Source organism: Coregonus clupeaformis, unplaced genomic scaffold (assembly GCF_020615455.1).
Source record: "Coregonus clupeaformis isolate EN_2021a unplaced genomic scaffold, ASM2061545v1 scaf2020, whole genome shotgun sequence".
NCBI lineage: Eukaryota > Metazoa > Chordata > Actinopteri > Salmoniformes > Salmonidae > Coregonus > Coregonus clupeaformis.
Genome location: NW_025535474.1, coordinates 1 through 23,238, shown reverse-complemented (window position 1 = coordinate 23,238; position 23,238 = coordinate 1). Strand labels below are relative to the sequence as shown.

Below are 23,238 nucleotides of genomic sequence, written 5' to 3'. Positions count from 1 at the left end.
AGTTTGTTGTGTTCAGGTCTTCTTAGTTCTGTGTTTGTTGTGTTCAGGTCTTCTTAGTTCTGTGTTTGTTGTGTTCAGGCCTTCTTGGTTCTGGGTTTCTTGTGTTCAGGTCTTCTAGGTTCTGGGTTTGTTGTGTTCAGGTCTTCTTGGTTCTGTGTTTGTTGTGTTCAGGTCTTCTTGTTTCAAGGTTCGTTGTGTTCAGGTCTTCTTGCTTCTTGGTTCTGAGTTTGTTGTGTTCAGGTCTTCTTAGTTCTGTGTTTGTTGTGTTCAGGTCTTCTTAGTTCTGTGTTTGTTGTGTTCAGGCCTTCTTGGTTCTGAGTTTGTTGTGTTCAGGTCTTCTTAGTTCTGTGTTTGTTTTGTTCAGGTCTTCCTTGTTCTGGGTTTGTTTTGTTCAGGTCTTCCTGGTTCTGGGTTTGTTGTGTTCAGGTCTTCCTGGTTCTGCGTTTCTTGTGTTCAGGTCTTCCTGGTTCTGGGTTTGTTGACTGTACTGTAGAGAACAGAGGAGTCCTCCTCAGCTGATTGTGCTGCGGGTCTGAAGAGAGAAACAAAAATGAAACAAAAGTTGTGTTCCAAATGGTGGCACCCTATACCCTTTATAAAGCACTATCTTTCACCAGGGCCTATGGGCTCAGGATAAAAGTAGTGCACTAAATAGGAAATAGGGTGCCATTTGGAACTCATCCGAACTGTTCATCAAAACCATCATCACATCACTCCCTCATTATAGACATGTCATAATAATTGTCTTGAGATGTCCATTGTTGGGTCCCATAGTTTAAGGAAATGACATCAGTAGTGGTCACTAGGGGTCAACTGTTTTGCCTATTGATGATATCTATAATAAACAGCAGCATATGAATGACCTTATTGCAGAATATGCAGAATATGGCAGCAGTGGGGCGGTTCCATTTCACAGCAGTTTATTGCACTTCCTCTTCCTGTTTCTGGTGTTGAGGCATGAATGCACAATATGCATCACTCATGACATCATCATTGTCTACTCCTCCAATGAGCACATGGCCGTTACTACGTTTGAGGACACAGAGGTCGTTAATGTTTTTTCTAATTTGAAAATAATAATAATAATAGCCTAATACAAATACTGTACACAGTAAAGAAAATGAATTACGGATCAACATCTAAATATTGCTCCCAGCGTTGGTCAAAGCTCAGAACGCTTATTTTCTTGATCTGACTAATCGCGCCTGCCTCTTTGTGAATGAGTGGAATCATGAACAGTGGTTTGTTTGTTATGATCTCTGGCATCCCCCAGATATGCCTCCCTAATTTTATCAGCACATTCACCACTCTCTCAAACGGCTAATTCCCCTTCTCGTGGCACTTGCCGAGGGCGACGTGAAACGAACTACCCTAGGCCGCAGGTTGCTCTGCTGACAGTGTGTTTGCGAGATGCTGTGTCCCGCGACTCCTGCCTTGCCTACAGTCAGTCAGGTCTAGAAGGATGAAGTAAGAATCTAATGTTAAACGGAGCCTACCTCAGCAGGAGAAAACCAAACACTACTAAGCTAGGCTACTGAGACAGACAGTGATGTGGTGCTCATTGGAGAGGCTGAGGCAGGCTGCAATGCATGCAGGTGGAAGTAGAGGGAGACAGAGAGAGAGAGGAAGCAAGCAGAGAGAGAGGCTTTTACAGTGGTTCCCAAACTTGGGGTCTGATCAAACAATTTAGGAACATAAAAAAAGATATGTTTCAATATGAATATCTCCACTTGGCCTATCATCCCTATAGGCATACATTAAAATGCTATCAACATGCGAACAATACAGTTATAAAAATGTCACACGTTTTTGTTTTGTTGCTGATGCTGCGTGTCAGTGTGAATCATCTCCCATATTTCCTCCCTTTCAGGGGTATACCATTACAACTGTATAGCTAATAGGCTATGTGTTTGTAGATGGACTGAGGTGAATGAACCTACAGCAGCCAAGGTGATAACATTTTTGCTTGTTTTTTGCTGTTTTCCAAATAACATTTTAAAGTGTTTTAATTGTATAGAAATGCAGTAAATAAGAATCTACTTTCCAACCCCCTGGACATCCAGATTTGGTTGTAAACAAACAAACGTATCCTTAAATGCTGTGTGTTTCCAATGTTCTAGTATTGGTTCTATGTTGCTGTAATGGCAGAATATGCTCACTTGGTGGCAGAACTGGGGCGATTCAATTTCACAACAGCGTATTGGACATCTTCGTCTTGTTTCTGTTTCTGGACGGTTGAGTACAGAGGGACTTCCTGGTTTTTGGAGTGAGAGAAGTGGACGCTGGCGTAGTGAACATCATCCTGGTCTACGGTGGCTGCTGTCTGTGTTGCAGTAAGGGTCATGGCCATGCTTGAGATGTTGTCATACACTGGACTAGAGTCTCCCTGATGGAGAAAGAGGACAGACAACATGAGGCGTGGAAATGTTCCACAAAGCAATACCCAGACATCACAGTCATCTTCTGATTCCAACAGACTCACCTGTCCATTTTCTGCTATATCACTTGTGTCTCTTGTGTCAGAGGTGGATTTGGAGGCCTTCTTCCTGTTTTGCACATTAATTAATTAATTAATGAAGTTAACAACAAATCAGAGTGCTACATTTAAAAAATAAACAACATAAAAATATGAATTTTCACTCACCTGAACCACATGAGTCCAGAGAGACAGAGGATGAGAACCAGAACAACCACTATGATTCCTACAGCTGTAGTCATAACTGAGGTTTGTTTCCCTGTAATATAATATGGATGATGTGAGTACATGGTATGATATAATAAACTAAAAATAAACTGAAATACAGGACATTAATGCAATACTTGTTAAGGGATCTTATAACACAATGTATAGTTATAAACTAAGGAGTAATAATCCAAAGTATAATGATTAAGATTAAATTGAAACATGTAGTTTTGTATTGAAGTATTGAAGATGAATCTTGACCTGCTACAATGATCATCAGAGCTGTAGAGTTCTTAGATGCTATTGTATTCTCAGCCTCACAGTAGTATTCTCCACTTTCCTCAGAGCTGATGGAGGTGATGTTGTAACTCTGTCCTGATGCTTTTGGTGAGGTTATGTTCTTCTTGTACCAGGTGTATTTGTCCACAGGTGGGTTGGCATCACTGCTGCAGGTCAGAGTCACTGAACTGCCCTCCACTATTTCACCAGAGGGACTGGCTGACACTGAGGTGTTCTTTGGTCCATCTAATGTCAAATAAAGTGGATTTAAAAAGAGTAAAAATTAGGTCAGTTAAAAATATTATATATACTTTCCACAATTGTACTTTTCCACACAATTACTTTTAAATTCACCCTCTTTTTGAAGATGATCAATTCAAGTGTCATGTGGAGCTAATATCTGTCACTGCAATGTTAATATAGCAAACTAAACATTTAAACCCCATGTACTTACATCTGACATTGAGAGTGTCTTCAGGAGAGCGGAGATCCTCATGGCCTTCCACAGCACAGGAGTATCTGCCTGCATCCTCACTGCTGACTGAGAATAGGCTATAGACAGGAGAGTAGGTGTTGCTGTTTGGTATAGGCTGTCCATTCTTATACCAACTGTAGGCTGTGATGGGGTCCAGTGTACATTTGGTCCTACATGTCAGTGTGACATTCTCCCTCTCTGACACAGATGTAGGATCCATCTCCAACACAACATCTAGAGAAAAAGGAAATACATCATTATTCTCCTCCTATATATGTCCTCATATGATATACTAGATTTGTTTTTTTCTGTCACATACCACTACTGTGTCTGTATGACTGCCCTTAATAAGGTCATTACAGTAATAGATGTGAGATATGTGACAGATTACCTGTGACAGTCAGGGAGACAGGTGAGCCAGCAAACTTTCCTCCGGATGTTATGAATCTGAACCTGTACTCAGCAGAGTCTCTCAATCTCAGGTCTGTGATTCTCAGGGTACAGTCACTCTTCTTATCCCCAAGGTACTCAATATGACCCTCATACCCTGGCACTGAGCTCATATCATCAGTATCCATAACAGACCATTTAGTAAACCAGAAAGCTTTTTTGATCTTATGATAACTTGGATATGTGTAAGAGCAGGATATGTCCACTGTTGTCCTCTTCAAGGCACAGATTCTCATCTTGGTGTAAGTCACTCTGTTGCAGTCCTGACCCTGGACACCTGAAATATAATGGAATCAGATGAGGACATTATACTGTATTTCCTGACTCTGTATGCCTGAAACATAAAGATTTTTGTTATTTCATTTATTTTATTTTATAAATGTTTCTTGCCAAGAATATATCAATAGCAAGTTCCACTTTGGAAATATTGTAGTTTACTTCAACAGTAAATGTAAATGGTAGTTTCTGAGCATTTAATAAGTCATCACCAACTTTTCAGTTTACAGGCTTTGTCAGGGTTTAATCCACACTCACAGACTGCAGGAGACCGGAGATCCTCATGGCCTTTTACAGCACAGGAGTAGCTGTCTTCATATTTACTGGAGACTGAGTATTTGTACTGGGGGGAGGTGCTCTCATCTAGATTATGTCCGTTCTTGTACCAGATGTAGGTGGGGTTACCAATCAGGGTACAGGTGGTGCTGCAGGTCAGTGTCTTCCAATACGCCCCTCTTGTCCACATTCCCACAGTCACCTTTAGATCTGAAGTTATGAAACAACAATGGAGAACATCTGTCTGTCAGCACCATTCCAAGGTTCTCACTGAAAATGTAATAAATCATTTGAAGTGGTAACTATACTCTTTATGTCAGATTACAGTACCTGTGACAGAGAGAGTAACATATGAGCCATATGTCGATAATGAGAAGGAATATGATGTTGAATCCTCCTCTCTCAGGTCTGTGATTCTCAGGGTGCAGTCATTCTCCTTGTTCCCACGGTACTCTATACGATCCTCATATTTATCTTGGATTTCAGTCCAGATCAAATTCTTCCATTTATACCATTTGGTTGTCGTGACTGTATAACCTCTGGGATATGTGTAGGAGCAGGACAGCTCCACTGTTGACCCCTTCAAGGTACAGATACTATTCTTGGTGTAGCTCACACTCCAGCCATTCTGACCCAGTACCACTGAAACACAGTCACACAATACAATGGTATCATAATTAAGTCAAGGTCTTTTGGCTCACACTAACAGTAGGGTTTGTCCACAATTTGTTGCCGTAGTTGTTGAGTTGAGTGTCAATGAAAACCACAGATAAGCATCACTCAGTGAGGTGTGAAAGATAACTATTTAAAGTGAAGTGGAGACGCCTAACAGAACACACCAGAATAATATTATGATTTTTATCATTTTAGAAATGTCTGTAGATTGTTAAACAGAGCAACTAAAATATAAGAATGAGACCATACCTGCTACAGACCAGAGAAAGACCACCAACACACTTCCTGCTGTTCTCAAGGCCATTGTTGCATCTCCCACCCTGCAGTCTTAGAAACATAAACAACAACTCACTCTATAGGTGGAGAATAACTACACCTGATACAAGTATAAACTGTAAATGGGGTACAGGGACTCATTACTGAAAATGAACCAGGCTCATATTGTGTTGAGTTGTATTGTGCTATATGGTTGTCTATGTGATTACTGTCTGTCTGTAAGTCTATTGTATTTAATGTGTGTGACGTGTTTCATGTCTGTCTACGTCTTTCTATTTAAGATGACATGATGTATGATGCAAAAATAATTTCCTAATGGATTAAATAAAGTCATCATCATCATCAACAACATCAACAACAACAACAATCACTTATTGAACAGATCTGTAGTACTGTAAACAGATATTTCTATATTGATTGTTCTGAAGTTGTTTTATTCTCAGAACTCCAAATAAAGGAGGATAAATGTTCAATACTCTACGGTCCGTCAAGCTGTACAGCAGCCTGAAGACTGACCACCAGGTTCAATGATAGCTCCTATCCCCAAGCAGTGAGGCTAAACATCAAGTGACACACACACACACACATACATACACACATACATACACATACATACACATACATACATACAGTGGGGAGAACAAGTATTTGATACACTGCCGATTTTGCAGGTTTTCCTACTTCCAAAGCATGTAGAGGTCTGTCATTTTTATCATAGGTACACTTCAACTGTGAGAGACGGAATCTAAAATCCAGAAAATCACATTGTATGATTTTTAAGTAATTAATTTGCATTTTATTGCATGACATAAGTATTTGATCACCTACCAACCAGTAAGAATTCCGGCTCTCACAGACCTGTTAGTTTATCTTTAAGAAGCCCTCCTGTTCTCCACTCATTACCTGTATTAACTGAACCTGTTTGAACTCGTTACCTGTATAAAAGACACCTGTCCACACACTCAATCAAACAGACTCCAACCTCTACACAATGGCCAAGACCAGAGAGCTGTGTAAGGACATCAGGGATAAAATTGTAGACCTGCACAAGGCTGGGAAGGGCTACAGGACAATAGGCAAGCAGCTTGGTGAGAAGGCAACAACTGTTGGCGCAATTATTAGAAAATGGAAGAAGTTCAAGATGACGGTCAATCACCCTCGGTCTGGGGCTCCATGCAAGATCTCACCTCGTAAGGCGTCAATGATCATGAGGGAAGGTGAGGGATCAGCCCAGAACTACACGGCAGGACCTGGTCAATGACCTGAAGAGAGCTGGGACCACAGTCTCAAAGAAAACCATTAGTAACACACTACGCTGTCATGGATTAAAATCCTGTAGCGCACACAAGGTCCCCCTGCTCAAGCCAGCGCATGTCCAGGCCCATCTGAAGTTTGCCAGTGACCATCTGGATGATCCAGAGGAGGAATGGGAGAAGGTCATTTGGTCTGATGAGACAAAAATAGAGCTTTTTGGTCTAAACTCCACTCACCATGTTTGGAGGAAGAAGAAGGATGAGTACAACCCCAAGAACACCATCCCAACCGTGAAGCGTGGAGGTGGAAACATAATTATTTGGGGATGCTTTTCTGCAAAGGGGACAGGACGACTGCACCGTATTGAGGGGAGGATGGATGGGGCCATGTATCGCGAGATCTTGGCCAACAACCTCCTTCCAACAGTACGAGCATTGAAGATGGGTCGTGGCTGGGTCTTCCTGTAACGATCCCGGCAGTCTGAGTCGGGTCCTGTCTGTGGACTAGTTGTTATGTTCGTGATCTCCAGTTTCCCGAGGGTTCTGGAACGCTCCGGGGAGCTCTCTTGATTTCCGCACCTGCATCCCATCAGCAATCTGCACACCTGGTCCTGATCATCACCCTTCTTAGGCTCTGGCCTAACATCCATTCCCTGCCGGATCGTTAGCCATGAACAGTAGGTTTACCAGAGTATCAGTCTTAGAGCCTAGCGTTAGTTTTGTTGTTTTTGCACCTTGTTGGTTTGTTGCTTACTTACCCCCCGTTTTTGTTCCATCTGCAGTCACCCGTCCGGAACCTTCATCCAACCTCTGCCTGGTGGTGGCGGCTGCCGACCCAGGATGGGATCAACCACTGCACCCCCCAACAACTAATCAACGCCGCCCGCTCTGTTCCCTGGATTATTCAGCATCACTCTTGAACTTGTAAATAAACACTCACCTTCGTTTCAACTTACCTTGTCCTGGTCTGCTTCTGGGTTCTGGCTTAGCAACTCGTGACAGAACGATCCGGCCAGTAATGAACCCAGCGGACCTGGACTCTGTTCGCCATGCCATTACCCAGCAGGAGAAGATGTTGGGCCATCATAGCACGGTACTACAGGAGATCGCGTTGTCAGTTCGGAACCTTTCTACCGGGTCTGACGGAGGTCCAGAACCAACGCAAGTGTCCGGTGGAAGATCCACTACCGGTTTCACCCATCTCGCCTGCCGCTTCTGAAGCTGTGTCCTTCCGTGAGCCCAAGGTTCCGACACCGGATAAATATGAGGGGGAGCTGGGGAAGATGCCGTTCCTTCCTTATGCAGTGTGGATTAGTGTTCGATCTACAGCCCTACTCTTATGCCACAGACAAGGCTAGGATAGCCTTTGTGATTGAGTTGCTGCGTGGTCGAGCGCTGGGTGGGCTTCAGCCGTTTGGGAACGACAGGATCCCTGCATGGCTTCATACCAGGGGTTCACGGCCAAGATGAGGAAGCTCTTCGACCATTCCGTCCGAGGGAGGGACGCAGCTAGGCGCCTGTTTTCACTTCGCCAAGGAACTCGAGCGTGGCCGACTTCGTGATCGAGTTCAAGACGTTGGCTGTGGAGAGTGGGTGGAATGAGGAGGCTCTGCAAGCGGCCTTTTACCAGGGTCTGTCGGAGCAGCTCAAGGATGAGTTGATCTCCTATCCGAGTCTAGTGACCTGGACAGCTTGGTAGCCTTGTCTATTCGGGTGGATAATCGAGTCCGAGAGAGAAGGAGGAGAAGCAATGGGCTCCGTCCAACCGATCAGCTTCTCAGGTTCCAGTCGGGTCGCTCAAACTGCGCGGCTCGCTAAAGTTGGGAGGACTTTTAGCGAGCCAGTTTCGACCTCTCAATACCTCTGTCAGACCCCGTTTCCCGGCTACCCTTATGAACAGGAATCAGAGCTTAGCGATTAACGCTTTTATCGATTCAGGTGCCGATGGAAGCTTTCTAGATGCCGAGTTGGTGGAACAGCTGGGGCTTTCCAAGGAGCAATTGCCGGAAGCCATTGAAGCTACCACTCTGGACGGCAGTAGTCTGGCACGTATCACGATGAGGACTGAACCGGTTAAGATGCGGTTGTCGGGGAATCATTCTGAGATGATTTCATTCTTCATTCTGCCGTCTTCCCAGGTTCCTCTGGTCCTTGGATACCCCTGGCTGAAGGAACACAATCCCACGTTCGATTGGGTGACGGGCAAGGTAACGAGTTGGAGCCTTGATTGTCATGCTAACTGTCTCAAGACTGCCTGCCCCCCATTCGGTTCCCAGTCAGGTGATTGAGGCTAAACCCCCAGATTTGTCCCTGGTTCCCGAGACATATCACGATTTGGGGAAGTTTTCAGTAAGCAGAAGGCTCTGTCACTCCCTCCCCACCGACCATATGATTGTGCCATCAACCTGTTCCCTGGAGCTGTCTACCCCAAGGGAAGGTTATACAGTATCTCCCGACCTGAACGTGAGGCTTTGGAGACCTACATCAAGGAGTCCCTAGCTGCTGGTCTCGTTCGTCCCTCGTCATCACCCCTGGGGGCAGGATTCTTCTTTGTGGGTAAGAAGGATGGCTCTCTTCGACCGTGTATTGATTATCGGGGTTGAATGACATCACGGTCAAGAACAAGTATCCCCTGCCCTTGATGAGTTCTGCCTTCGACTCCTTACAGGGTGCTACGGTGTTCACCAAGCTAGACCTACGCAATGCGTATCACATGGTCCGGATCAGAGAGGGGGACGAGTGGTTGACGGGTTTCAATACACCGATGGGTCACTTCGAGTATCAGGTGATGCCGTTTGGACTGACCAATGCTCCAGCGGTATTCCAGAGTATGGTGAACGACGTCCTGAGAGATATGATCGGTCTCTTTGTGTTTGTTTACCTGGATGACATTCTGATCTTCTCGAAGGAACCTTCCGACCACGTCCAGCATGTCCGGCAGGTTCTGCAGCGATTGTTGGAGAATCGCCTGTTCGTGAAGGCCGAGAAGTGCGAGTTTCACGCCCCACACGACATCCTTTCTCGGGTACATCATCTCCAGGGGAGAGATTAGGATGGACCAGGAGAAGGTTAGAGCGGTTCTGGAATGGGCCCAGCCCGGTACGAGATTGCAGCTCCAGAGATTTTTGGGTTTTGCGAATTTCTACCGTAGATTCATCCGGGATTACAGCCGTGTGGCCGCTCCGTTAACTGCCTTGACTTCCAGTATCAGGACCTTCAAGTGGAATCCGGAGGCGGATCGAGCGTTTCTGGATTTGAAGAGGCGATTCACCAACGCACCGATTCTCTCTCAACCGACACGGCCCGTCAGTTCGGTCGTTGAAGTGGACGCGTCTGATGTGGGAGTTGGCGCCATCCTGTCGCAGCGATGCTCCACGGACAGTAAACTCCATCCCTGCGCCTACTACTCTCGCCGCTCGCCTGCGGAGAGGAATTACGATGTGGGTAACCGGGAGCTTCTCGCGGTGAAACTTGCCTTGGAGGAGTGGCGCCACTGGTTGGAGGGCGGAGCAACCGTTTATTGTCTGGACTGACCACAAGAATCTTGCTTACGTGCAATCGGCTAAACGTCTCAACTCCCGGCCAGGCCAGGTGGGCGTTGTTTTTCGGACGATTCAAGTTTTCCCTGACGTTCCGACCTGGATCTAAGAACGGCAAGGCGGACGCCTTGTCCCGGATGTTCTCCAAGACGGAGGAGAGTGGGTCCAAGACCGAGACAATTCTCCCCCGGAACTGCGTCGTGGGAGCAGTTATGTGGAGGGATTGAGGAGGAGGTGCTGGCGGCCCTTCGGACTCAGCCCGGTCCCGGTAACGGTCCACCCGGTCGGTTGTTTGTGCCTGAGTCGGTTCGTCCTGCTGTCCTCAAATGGTCCCACGCCAGCAAGATGGCTTGTCACCCTGGCGTGGCTCGGACAATGGCGTTTCTTCGCAGACGTTTTTGGTGGCCTGCCGCGGCCGAGGATACTCGGGGGTTATGTTGCTGCCTGTCCAGTGTGTGCGCAGAATAAGAGTACCAATCGGCCCAGCTCTGGACTACTTCACCCCCTTCCTATTCCCCGGCGACCATGGTCGCATCTGGCCCTGGACTTTGTCACTGGGTTGCCCGCTCTGAGGGGAACACGGTCGTTCTGACTATCGTGGACAGATTCAGCAAGTTCGCCCACTTTGTGCCTATTGCCAAGCTTCCCTCTGCCTCGGAGACGTCCGAGATCCTGGTTAGGGAGGTTTTCAGGGTCCACGGGTTGCCCAGTGATATCGTTTCGACCGTGGTCCTCAGTTTACCTCTGCTGTCTGGAAGTCCTTCTGTTTGGCCATTGGAGCTACAGTCAGTCTCACATCTGGTTTTCACCCCCAATCCAATGGTCAGGCGGAGAGAGCCAACCAGAAGATGGAATCCACGCTACGCTGTCTGGCCTCTTCCAACCCCACCTCCTGGGTCTCTCAGTTGCCTTAGGTTGAGTATGCCCACAATACTCTCCCCTACATCTGCCACTGGGATGTCTCCCTTCCAGTGCCTGTATGGCTACCAACCTCCCTTGTTCCCTTCTCAGGAGAAGGAGCTCTCAGTGCCTTCTGTTCAGGTCCATATTCGCTGCTGCCACCGGACCTGGCATCGGGCCAGAAAAGCACTCCTTAGAGTTTCGGACCGGTATCAGCTCCAGGCGAATCGTCGCCGGATCCCCGCTCCCACCTATACCATCGGAGATAGGGTCTGGTTGGCCACACGGGATCTTCCCTTACGGACTGAGTCTAGGAAGTTGTTACCGAAGTTCATTGGTCCGTTTGTGGTGGAGAAGGTGATCAATCCGGTGGCAGTTCGACTCAAACTCCCGAGGACGCTCAGAGTCCATCCCACCTTTCATGTCTCCTGCCTCAAGCCTGTTTTCCTCAGTCCTCTGTTGCCTCCTCCGCCTCCTCCTCCTCCCTCCTCGGATGATCGGAGGTGGTCCTGCCTACACGGTGCGTCGCATCATGGATTCCAGACGGCGGGGCCAGGGTTTTCCAGTATCTCGTGGACTGGGAGGGTATGGTCCTGAAGAGAGGAGTTGGATTCCGCGGCGACAGGTCCTAGATGCTGACCTCATCAGTGACTTCTACCGCCTCCATCCTGGCGCTCCGGGAGTCCGCCCGGTGGCGTTCGCCGGAGGGGGTACTGTAACGATCCCGGCAGTCTGGAGTCGGGTCCTGTCTGTGGACTAGTTGTTATGTTCGTGATCTCCAGTTTCCCGAGGGTTCTGGAACGCTCCGGGAGCTCTCTTGATTTCCGCACCTGCATCCCATCAGCAATCTGCACACCTGGTCCTGATCATCACCCTTCTTAGGCTCTGGCCTAACATCCATTCCTGCCGGATCGTTAGCCATGAACAGTAGGTTTACCAGAGTATCAGTCTTAGAGCCTAGCGTTAGTTTTGTTGTTTTTGCACCTTGTTGGTTTGTTGCTTACTTACCCCCGTTTTGTTCCATCTGCAGTCACCCGTCCGGAACCTTCATCCAACCTCTGCCTGGTGGTCGGCGGCTGCCGACCCAGGATGGGATCAACCACTGCACCCCCAACAACTAATCAACGCCGCCCGCTCTGTTCCCTGGATTATTCAGCATCACTCTTGAACTTGTAAATAAACACTCACCTTCGTTTCAACTTACCTTGTCCTGGTCTGCTTCTGGGTTCTGGCTTAGCAACTCGTGACACTTCCAGCATGACAACGACCCGAAACACACAGCCAGGGCAACTAATGAGTGTCTCCGTAAGAAGCATCTCAAGGTCCTGGAGTGGCCTAGCCAGTCTCCAGACCTGAACCCAATAGAAAATCTTTGGAGGGAGCTGAAAGTCCGTATTGCCCAGCGACAGCCCCGAAACCTGAAGGATCTGGAGAAGGTCTGAATGGAGGAGTGGGCCAAAATCCCTGCTGCAGTGTGTGCAAACCTGGTCAAGACCTACAGGAAACGTATGATCTCTGTAATTGCAAACAAAGGTTTCTGTACCAAATATTAAGTTCTACTTTTCTGATGTATCAAATCAAATCAAATCAAATCACATTTTATTGGCCACATGCGCCGAATACAACAGATGCAGACATTACAGTGAAATGCTTACTTACAGCCCTTAACCAACAGTGCATTTATTTTTAACAAAAAAAGTAAATATAAAACTACAACAAAAAAAGTGTTGAGAAAAAAAGAGCAGAAGTAAAATAAAATAACAGTAGGGAGGCTATGTATACAGGGGGGTACCGGTGCAGAGTCAATGTGCGGGGGCACCGGATAGTTGAGGTAGTTGAAGTAATATGTACATGTGGGTAGAGTTAAAGTGACTATGCATAAATAATTAACAAAGTAGCAGCAGCGTAAAAGGGTGGGGTAGGGGGGCAGTGCAAATAGTCCGGGTAGCCATGATTAGCTGTTCAGGAGTCTTAAGGCTTGGGGGTAGAAGCTGTTGAGAAGTCTTTTGGACCTAGACTTGGCACTCCGGTACCGCTTGTATACACTTTGACATGTATGAGGACCAGACCAGCGCGTCATAAGCGGGAGGTTTTATTTCAATAGAAAATGTACAACAGAATGCATATCTAGTTGCCTTTTTTCATTTGAGGATTGGTCTTACATTTTTTCTAATGGGCAAAATGTGGGCTATTTCCACTGTATTCTTTTGACCACATACACCAGGGGTGTCAAACGTACGCAAACGGGTTTAATCCGGCCCGCGAGATGATTAAAAAATAAATAAATAAACATCTTTTTTTTTTTTTTTTGTAAAGTATAAAAATGCGCTGCAATTTTTCAATAAAATAAGCTGCTGTTCCAATTGCGTCCACTGGATGGCGCAATAGCAATTGTGTTAAGCAAGCAAACTGTTTATACCGGGGCAGAGCAAGTAGGTCAAGCACGTGCAGCCAATGAGCTACTTTGTTTTGTCCGCGATATTTATTACGGCTTCTACTTTTAACATTATGTGCTTTGGCACCCTCATTGCCTCAATATGTCTCTGTCAAAAAAGAGAAAAGTGGACGCAGAGTGCAGAGTGTTCCAAGAAAAATGGTCATCCTATTTATTCACGGAAATGAATGGGAAAGCTGTATGTTTGGTGTGTTCAGAGCATGTTGCAGTGCTGAAAGAATATAACCTTCAGTCGCCACTATGTGAGTCTTCATGCCGACAAAATGACAACTTTCAAGGACAGCGGAGATGAGAGAAGGTGAATGAACTGTTGGCGGGTCTGAAGAAACAGCAGTCTGTGTTTACTCACAGCCGAGACATCAGTGACGCTGCAGTGAAAGCTAGCTACCTCATTGCTAATGAAATCGCAGTGGCTTCAAAACCATTTAGTGAGGGTGAATTTGTAAAAAACATGCATGATGAAGGCAGCGGAGATTGTGTGCCCTGAAAAGCGGCAGGCTTTTGCAAATATCAGCCTGACAAGAAACACAGTTGCAGACAGGATTTCCGATCTTTCAGTGGATTTGGACAGCCAGTTGAAGCAAAAGTAAAGTCATTTATTGCGTTTTCGGTTGCAATTGATGAAAGCACGGACATTACAGATGTTGCACAACTGGCCATTTTCATCCGCGGAGTTGATGACACATTGACCGTCACCGAGGAGTTCGTGGAGTTGGTGCCGATGACAGATACAACGACAGCAGCTGATATTTTTACACGCTTTCGCTCGGCGCGCTGGACAGGGTCGGAGTGGACTGGTCCCGCGCTGTCAGCCTGGCTACAGATGGTGCGCCCTCAATGATCGGGAAAAAGCAGGCGTTGTGACAAAGTTCAGAGAGAAAGTGCAATCTGCAAATGGAGGACGTGATTTTTTGACTTTTCACTGTATTTTGCACCAGGAGGCTTTGTGTTGCAAGTCATTAAAAGATGGATAACGTCATGAAGGTGGTCACCCAAACTGTTAATTTCATCCGATCCAGAAGCCTGAATCACCGTCAGTTTGACAGCCTTCTCAGAGAGAAAGACCACTTCTATGGCCTGCCATACCACACTGAGGTAAGATGGTTAAGCCAAGGTGCTGTGCTGAGGCGTTTCTTTGATTTACGAGAAGAAATTGAACAGTTCATGGAAGAAAAGGGCAAACCAGTGTTAGAATTTCATTCCGCAGAATGGATGCAGGACCTTGCATTTATGGTGGATGTTACAGAGCACCTGAATAACTTGAACAAACAGCTGCAAGGGCGCAACAAAGTTGTCACGCAGTATTATGACAGCATACGTTCTTTCAAGTTGAAGCTGTCATTGTGGGAGACGCAACTTGCCGGTGGTGATGCAGCTCACTTCCCCTGTCTGAAAAATGTGTGCGCGACCCAACATGTGGCAGACATGAAGCTGTTCAAAGATAAAATAACGGGACTGTTACGGGAGTTTGAGCAACACTTTCAGATTTATGTTGATGTTTTTATGTTGATGTGCTATTGTTTTTAATTGATTTTATTTGTATATTTAACCTATTCTTGACTCTGTGGTTCTTGCACTTGTTTGGGGAACAGGATTTCATTATTTTTATCTACATTTCTGCCTGAGAAATGACACCCTGATATAGTTCTGTGATCTGTGATATACTTCTGTGAATCACTGAGGCATTGTGTGTTTGTGTGTTCTTTGTCCTCAGAACTTTCAAATAACTTGAGGTGTTTTATGATTAATAGTGATGTTGTGCTTTTGGACACTGTCCTCAGGCTCCAGCTTTATGTTTATATGTTTTTATGTTGATGTGCTATTGTTTTTAATTGTTTTTATTTTATTTGTATATTTAACCTATTCTTGACTCTGTGGTTCTTGCACTTGTTTGGGGAACAGGATTTCATTATTTTTTATCTACATTTCTGCCTGAGAAATGACACCCTGATATAGTTCTGTGATCTGTGAAACAGTTATGTTAATCACTGAGGCATTGTGTGTTTGTGTGTTCTTTTTCTTTAGAATTTTCAAATAAACTTGACGTGTTTTATGATTAATAGTGATGTTGTGCTTGTACTATTTTGGACACACTGTCCTCAGGCTCCAGCTTTATGTTGTACGTTGATCGTATTAAAACAAAGAAAACAATCTGAAGTTGTTGTTTTTAAGTTATATATACCATGATTTTTCCGGTCCGGCCCACTTGGGAATAGATTTTCCTCCATGTGGCCCCTGAGCTAAAATGAGTTTGACACCCCTGACATACACTATCATGTAAACAATGTGTTTACTATAGCCTACTATTTGGAATGTTTATAGTATCTTAGAATGTGTTTACTATAGCCTACTATTTGGAATGTTTATAGTATCTTAGAATGTGTTTACTATAGCCTACTATTTGGAATGTTTATAGTATCTTAGAATGTGTTACCTTTCTCCCTCTGAGTTCTACATGGAACAGGTCAAAGTTCCATTTTCATTTGGTCAGTTCTATGATGTCATTAATTCTATTCTACAAAGCAATTCAATTTACACTCCTCATCAGCTGCATCACTCCCGAGTGGCCCAGTGGTCTAAGGCACTGCATCGCAGTGCTAACTGTGCCACTAGAGATCCTGGTTCTAATCCAGGCTCTGTCGCAGCCGGCCGCGACCGGGAGACTCATGGGCGGCGCACAATTGGCCCAGGGTAGGGGAGGGAATGGCCGGCAGGGATGTAGCTCAGTTGATAGAGCATGGCGTTTGCAACGCCAGGGTTGTGGGTTTGATTCCCACGGGGGGGGGGGGCAGTATAAAAAATGTGTATTCACTAACTGTAAGTCGCTCTGGATAAGAGCGTCTGCTAAATGACTAAAAATTTAAAATCAAAGTGCTACTGAAGGTTCCAGTGTTCTAGACTAGAGCTCCCCCTATTGCATCTCAACATTACTGCAGCCTCCTAATAATAATGTTGGTCTAATAACAACATAACAAACTGGAAATGAATCAGATTGAATGGTGAAACACAACACTGGCTACTACTTAACAAAGCCACCTTTAATCACACAAACACTGATGTCTGTAGTAGTAAAACATGCCGCTGTCATATTCTGTTACACTGAATGCGTCCCTAATCCCTAGATAGTGCACTACTTTTGACCAGAGCCCTATTGGCCTGGTATGACTGTGTGTGTGTGTGTGTGTGTGTGTGTGTGTGTGTGTGTGTGTGTGACAGTGTGTGCGCACATGCGTATGTGTGTGAGTGTGTTTGTGTGTGTGTTCCTGGAGATGACTGATATCATGCACTCCATCTATGATACAGTATGATCGGAATGTGGACGTACCACTGAATGCAGAACAATTCAACAGGTAACTCAACTAACCACAGATCTAGGATCAGATTAACAACTTATTTCAGGTAACACAACTAACCACATATCTAGGATCAGATTAACAACTTCTTCCATACAACACAACTAACCACATATCTAGGATCAGATGAACAACTCTTCCAGGTAACAAAACCAACCACAGATCTAATGTCAGATTAACAACTTCTTCCAGGTAACAACTAACCACATATCTAGGATCAGATTAACAACTTCTTCCAGGTAACAACTAACAACGTATCTAGGCCTTGATTCAATCTAATGCGCTTGTAGACGATATGGCTTTTTAAAGGCAATGTTACAGCCTTAGTGGAGATCACATTCAAGGTAAACGCAGCAGATGTCGGCTCAATTGGAAATTACCTTTAAATGCTTTAGCACAGTTTCTAATTGAATCCAGGCCCTAGGGTTAGGTAAGTCTACCTCCACTGTTTTCTAATTGAATCCAGGCCCTAGGGTTAGGTAAGTCTACCTCCACTGTTTTCTAATTGAATCCAGGCCAAAGGGTTAGATAAGTCTACCTCCACTGTTTTCTAATTGAATCCAGGCCCTAGGGTTAGGTAAGTCTACCTCCATTGTTTTCTAATTGAATCCAGGCCCTAGGGTTAGATAAGTCTACCTCCACTGTTTTCTAATTGAATCCAGGCCCTAGGGTTAGGTAAGTCTACCTCCATTGTTTTCTAATTGAATCCAGGCCCTAGGGTTAGATAAGTCTACCTCCACTGTTTTCTAATTGAATCCAGGCCAAAGGGTTAGGTAAGTCTACCTCCACTGTTTTCTAATTGAATCCAGGCCAAAGGGTTAGATAAGTCTACCTCCACTGTTTTCTAATTGAATCCAGGCCAAAGGGTTAGATAAGTCTACCTCCACTGTTTTCTAATTGAATCCAGGCCAAAGGGTTAGATAAGTCTACCTCCACTGTTTTCTAATTGAATCCAGGCCAAAGGGTTAGATAAGTCTACCTCCACTGTTTTCTAATTGAATCCAGGCCAAAGGGTTAGATAAGTCTACCTCCACTGTTTTCTAATTGAATCCAGGCCCTAGGGTTAGATAAGTCTACCTCCACTGTTTTCTAATTGAATCCAGGCCAAAGGGTTAGATAAGTCTACCTCCACTGTTTTCTAATTGAATCCAGGCCAAAGGGTTAGATAAGTCTACCTCCACTGTTTTCTAATTGAATCCAGGCCAAAGGGTTAGATAAGTCTACCTCCACTGTTTTCTAATTGAATCCAGGCCAAAGGGTTAGATAAGTCTACCTCCACTGTTTTCTAATTGAATCCAGGCCAAAGGGTTACATAAGTCTACCTCCACTGTTTTCTAATTGAATCCAGGCCAAAGGGTTAGATAAGTCTACCTCCACTGTTTTCTAATTGAATCCAGGCCAAAGGGTTACATAAGTCTACCTCCACTGTTTTCTAATTGAATCCAGGCCAAAGGGTTAGATAAGTCTACCTCCACTGTTTTCTAATTGAATCCAGGCCAAAGGGTTAGATAAGTCTACCTCCACTGTTTTCTAATTGAATCCAGGCCAAAGGGTTAGATAAGTCTACCTTCATTGTTTTCCACAAAGGGTTTTAAAAGGTCTAGTCTCTTTACTCTACTCTAGCATTTCATGGTAAGGTTTACATTATATTCAGTGCATGTGACAAATAAAATTTGATTTGATTTTGATTTGGTCTCTGGAGAGACATGAAAATAGCTGTGCAGAGACGCTCCCCATTCAACCTGACAGAGCTTGAGAGGATTTGCAGAAAATAATGGGAGAAAATATATAGTCTAATGTAGCCTGTTATCCATATATAGTCTAATGTAGCCTGTTATCCATATATAGTCTAATGTACCCTGTTATCTATATATAGTCTAATGTAGCCTGTTATCCATATATAGTCTAATGTAGCCTGTTATCCATATGTAGTCTAATGCAGCCTGTTATCCATATATAGTCGAATGTAGCCTGTTCTCCATGTAGTCTAATGTGGCCTGTTATCCATATATAGTCTAATGTAGCCTGTTATCCATAAATAGTCTAATGTAGCATGTTATCCATATATAGTCTAATGTAGCCTGTTATCCATATGTAGTCTAATGCAGCCTGTTATCCATATATAGTCTAATGTAGCCTGTTATCCATATATAGTCTAATGTAGCCTGTTATCCATATATAGTCTAATGTAGCCTGTTATCCATATATAGTCTAATGTAGCCTGTTATCCATATGTAGTCTAATGCAGCCTGTTATCCATATATAGTCTAATGTAGCCTGTTCTCCATATATAGTCTAATGTAGCCTGTTATCCATGTAGTCTAATGTATCCTGTTATCCATATATAGTCTACTGTAGCCTGTTATCCATATATAGTCTAATGTAGCCTGTTATCTATATATAGTCTAATGTAGCATGTTATCCATATATAGTCTAATGTAGCCTGTTATCCATATATAGTCTAATTTAGCCTGTTATCCATATATAGTCTAATGTAGCCTGTTATCCATATGTAGTCTAATGCAGCCTGTTATCCATATATAGTCTAATGTAGCCTGTTCTCCATATATAGTCTAATGTAGCCTGTTATCCATGTAGTCTAATGTATCCTGTTATCCATATATAGTCTACTGTAGCCTGTTATCCATATATAGTCTAATGTAGCCTGTTATCCATATATAGTCTAATGTAGCCTGTTCTCCATGTATAGTCTAATGTAGCCTGTTATCCATATATATTCTAATGTAGCCTGTTATCCATATATAGTCTAATGTAGCCTGTTATCTATATATAGTCTAATGTCACATGTTTTCCAGATATAGAAGCATATAATTACATATTATAACTAATAACTAGTAATTTAATAGGATCTCTGTGTAAAGAACTCTGATATGATTCAGAAGGAATGCAATAGGTATATATAGGACAGGAAGTTAGGACAGGAAAGTGACTCTGAGTGTGATCTAAACCAACAAAACCACAACCCACCATCACTGTGTCTCATGTTAATACTACTCCTAAACACAACCCACCATCACTGTATCTCATGTTAATACTACTCCTAACCACAACCCACCATCACTGTGTCTCATGTTAATACTACTCCTAAACACAACCCACCATCACTGTGTTTCAGGCTAATACTACTCCTAAACACAACCCACCATCACTGTGTTTCATGTTAATACTACTCCTAAACACAACCCACCATCACTGTGTTTCATGTTAATACTACTCCTAAACACAACCCACCATCACTGTGTTTCATGTTAATACTACTCCTAAACACAACCCACCATCACTGTGTCTCATGTTAATACTACTCCTAAACACAACCCACCATCACTGTGTCTCATGTTAATACTACTCCTAAACACAACCCACCATCACTGTGTTTCATGTTAATACTACTCCTAAACACAACCCACCATCAATGTGTTTCAGGTTAATACTACTCCTAAACACAACCCACCATCACTGTGTTTCAGGTTAATACTACTCCTAAACACAACCCACCATCACTGTGTCTCATGTTAATACTACTCCTAAACACAACCCACAATCACTGTGGCTCATGTTAATACTACTCCTAAACACAACCCACCATCACTGTGTCTCATGTTAATACTACTCCTAAACACAACCCACCATCACTGTGTTTCATGTTAATACTACTCCTAAACACAACCCACCATCACTGTGTTTCATGTTAGTACTACTCCTAAACACAACCCACCATCATGTTAATACTACTCCTAAACAAAACCTACTGTCACTGTGTCTCATGTTAATACTACTCCTAAACACAACCCACCATCACTGTGTCTCATGTTAATACTACTCCTAAACACAACCCACCATCACTGTGTCTCATGTTAATACTACTCCTAAACACAACCCACCATCACTGTGTTTCAGGTTAATACTACTCCTAAACACAACCCACCATCACTGTGTCTCATGTTAATACTACTCCTAAACACAACCCAACATCACTGTGTCTCATGTTAATACTACTCCTAAACACAACCCACCATCACTGTGTTTCAGGTTAATACTACTCCTAAACACAACCTACCATCACTGTGTCTCATGTTAATACTACTCCTAAACACAACCCACAATCACTGTGGCTCATGTTAATACTACTCCTAAACACAACCCACCATCACTGTGTCTCATGTTAATACTACTCCTAAACACAACCCACCATCACTGTGTTTCATGTTAATACTACTCCTAAACACAACCCACCATCACTGTGTTTCATGTTAGTACTACTCCTAAACACAACCCACCATCATGTTAATACTACTCCTAAACAAAACCTACTGTCACTGTGTCTCATGTTAATACTACTCCTAAACACAACCCACCATCACTGTGTCTCATGTTAATACTACTCCTAAACACAACCCACCATCACTGTGTCTCATGTTAATACTACTCCTAAACACAACCCACCATCACTGTGTTTCAGGTTAATACTACTCCTAAACACAACCCACCATCACTGTGTCTCATGTTAATACTACTCCTAAACACAACCCAACATCACTGTGTCTCATGTTAATACTACTCCTAAACACAACCCACCATCACTGTATCTCATGTTAATACTACTCCTAAACACAACCCACCATCACTGTGTCTCATGTTAATACTACTCCTAAACACAACCCACCATCACTGTATCTCATGTTAATACTACTCCTAAACACAACCCACCATCACTGTATCTCAGGTTAATTCTGTCCATAAACTCATCATTCTTACTCTTACTGTTACTCATAATTCAGGCCATTTTCTAAAAAGTCCCCACTATATTATATTCTTCTCATCACGATGCCCATAACAGAGGAATATGGTTCATGGATACAGACATATAATAATAAAATATACATATTTTAAGATATTGTCAAGCATACTTACAGAGTGAAGGGGAGAGAGGTCTTGTGATGAACTTTCTGGCAGTCTAAGGAAACAGACACTGACTGTGAGGTTTTAGGTCTGTGGTTGACACAACTTTGAAGTAGTGAGAGACCATAGAGTTGGATAAAAGACACACTAGCTACAAAGACTGTTTAAGCATTGACATGACATTGTATGCATCCTTTCAGTATGTTTATCGACTGTCATTATACTCATGGAGGTTGAACAAGAAGAAATTGACAACTTTAAAATGGAGATTGCCCTCAAATGTGCTGCCGATGTTGTAACAGAAGCCAGCATGAAAAGATGCCAAGCTGTGCCCTCTATCCAACTCTAACTCTATGAAAAAACATTAGTATGTATTGTCTTTAGCTTTGAGCTTATTTACAACATGATGCATACATTACACTGAATCACACTTCATCTAAAATAGGTAATAATGCATAATTTTTCAATAAAACAAGCGTGAATATGGTATTAATATTCCTTCTCATAAATGCCATTGCTCAATAATGTCTGACAGCAATATAAAGTAAATAATTTTAACACATCAAGATAAACTTGGTCCAAGATTGTACACATTAAAAAGCTGTTATCAATGTTATCAATATCAGTCACTGAGAAAAGTACATTAGGTAATTAAAAAATCTGGAAATGTCAAAACCCCATAGAAAAATAGCAGAAGCATAATCTATCCCATTTATTACATTTATCATCAATATACATAATTATCATTACAAGGAAAGAGAATTCCACTCCACATTTACTCAAAAGTTAAAGCTATGGAAAACATTCTGGATGTGATAGCAATATGATAGTAGGAAAATAGAGGTGTGAGGCCTAGTTTTGGACTCCATCACTTTGTAGAAACATCTCAAGTGTGATCAATGGAAACAGGATGCCCCTGAGCTCCATTTCTAGTCTCATAGCAAAGCGTCTGAATACTTATGTAAATAAGGTATTTCTGTTTTTATTTTTAATACATTTTCAAAAATGACTGAAAACCTGTTTTCACTTTGTCATTATGGGGTATTGTGTGTAGATGTATTTATTATTTTTATTTAATACATTTTAGAATAAGGCTGTAACAAAAATGTGGACAAAGACAAGGGGTCTGAATACTTTCCGAATGCGCTGTACACTACAAGGTTTTTGTGAAACTTGTTGTGTTCAGGTCTTCTTGGTTCTGGGTTTGTTGTGTTCAGGTCTTCTTGGTTCTGGGTTTGTTGTGTTCAGGTCTACTTGGTTCTTGTTTTGTTATGTTCAGGTCTTCTTGGTTATGTGTTTGTTGTGTTCAGGTCTTCTAGGTTCTGTGTTTGTTGTGTTCAGGTCTTCTTGGTTCTGGGTTTGTTGTGTTCAGGTCTTCTTGGTTCTGGGTTTGTTGTGTTCAGGTCTACTTGGTTCTGTGTTTGTTGT

General features: G+C 43.4%; 1 protein-coding gene and 1 long non-coding RNA gene across 2 annotated transcripts; both read right to left on the bottom strand.

The window, feature by feature from the left end:
- Positions 1-328: 328 nt before the first annotated feature.
- On the bottom strand, positions 329-4,629 carry LOC121563494 (B-cell receptor CD22-like). Its single transcript, XM_041875405.1, has 8 exons — positions 4,422-4,629; positions 3,829-4,164; positions 3,417-3,671; positions 2,945-3,208; positions 2,645-2,735; positions 2,483-2,546; positions 2,160-2,386; positions 329-532 (listed from the first exon to the last, which is right to left on the bottom strand). The coding sequence occupies exons 1-8, from the start codon at positions 4,627-4,629 to the stop codon at positions 454-456; spliced, it is 1,524 nt and encodes a 507-aa protein (XP_041731339.1). The 3' UTR covers positions 329-453.
- Positions 4,630-4,839: 210 nt separating this feature from the next.
- LOC121562869 lies at positions 4,840-22,002 on the bottom strand. Its single transcript, XR_006659940.1, has 3 exons — positions 21,823-22,002; positions 5,364-5,441; positions 4,840-5,081 (listed from the first exon to the last, which is right to left on the bottom strand). It is a non-coding gene; the product is annotated as an uncharacterized LOC121562869 (long non-coding RNA).
- Positions 22,003-23,238: the final 1,236 nt, after the last annotated feature.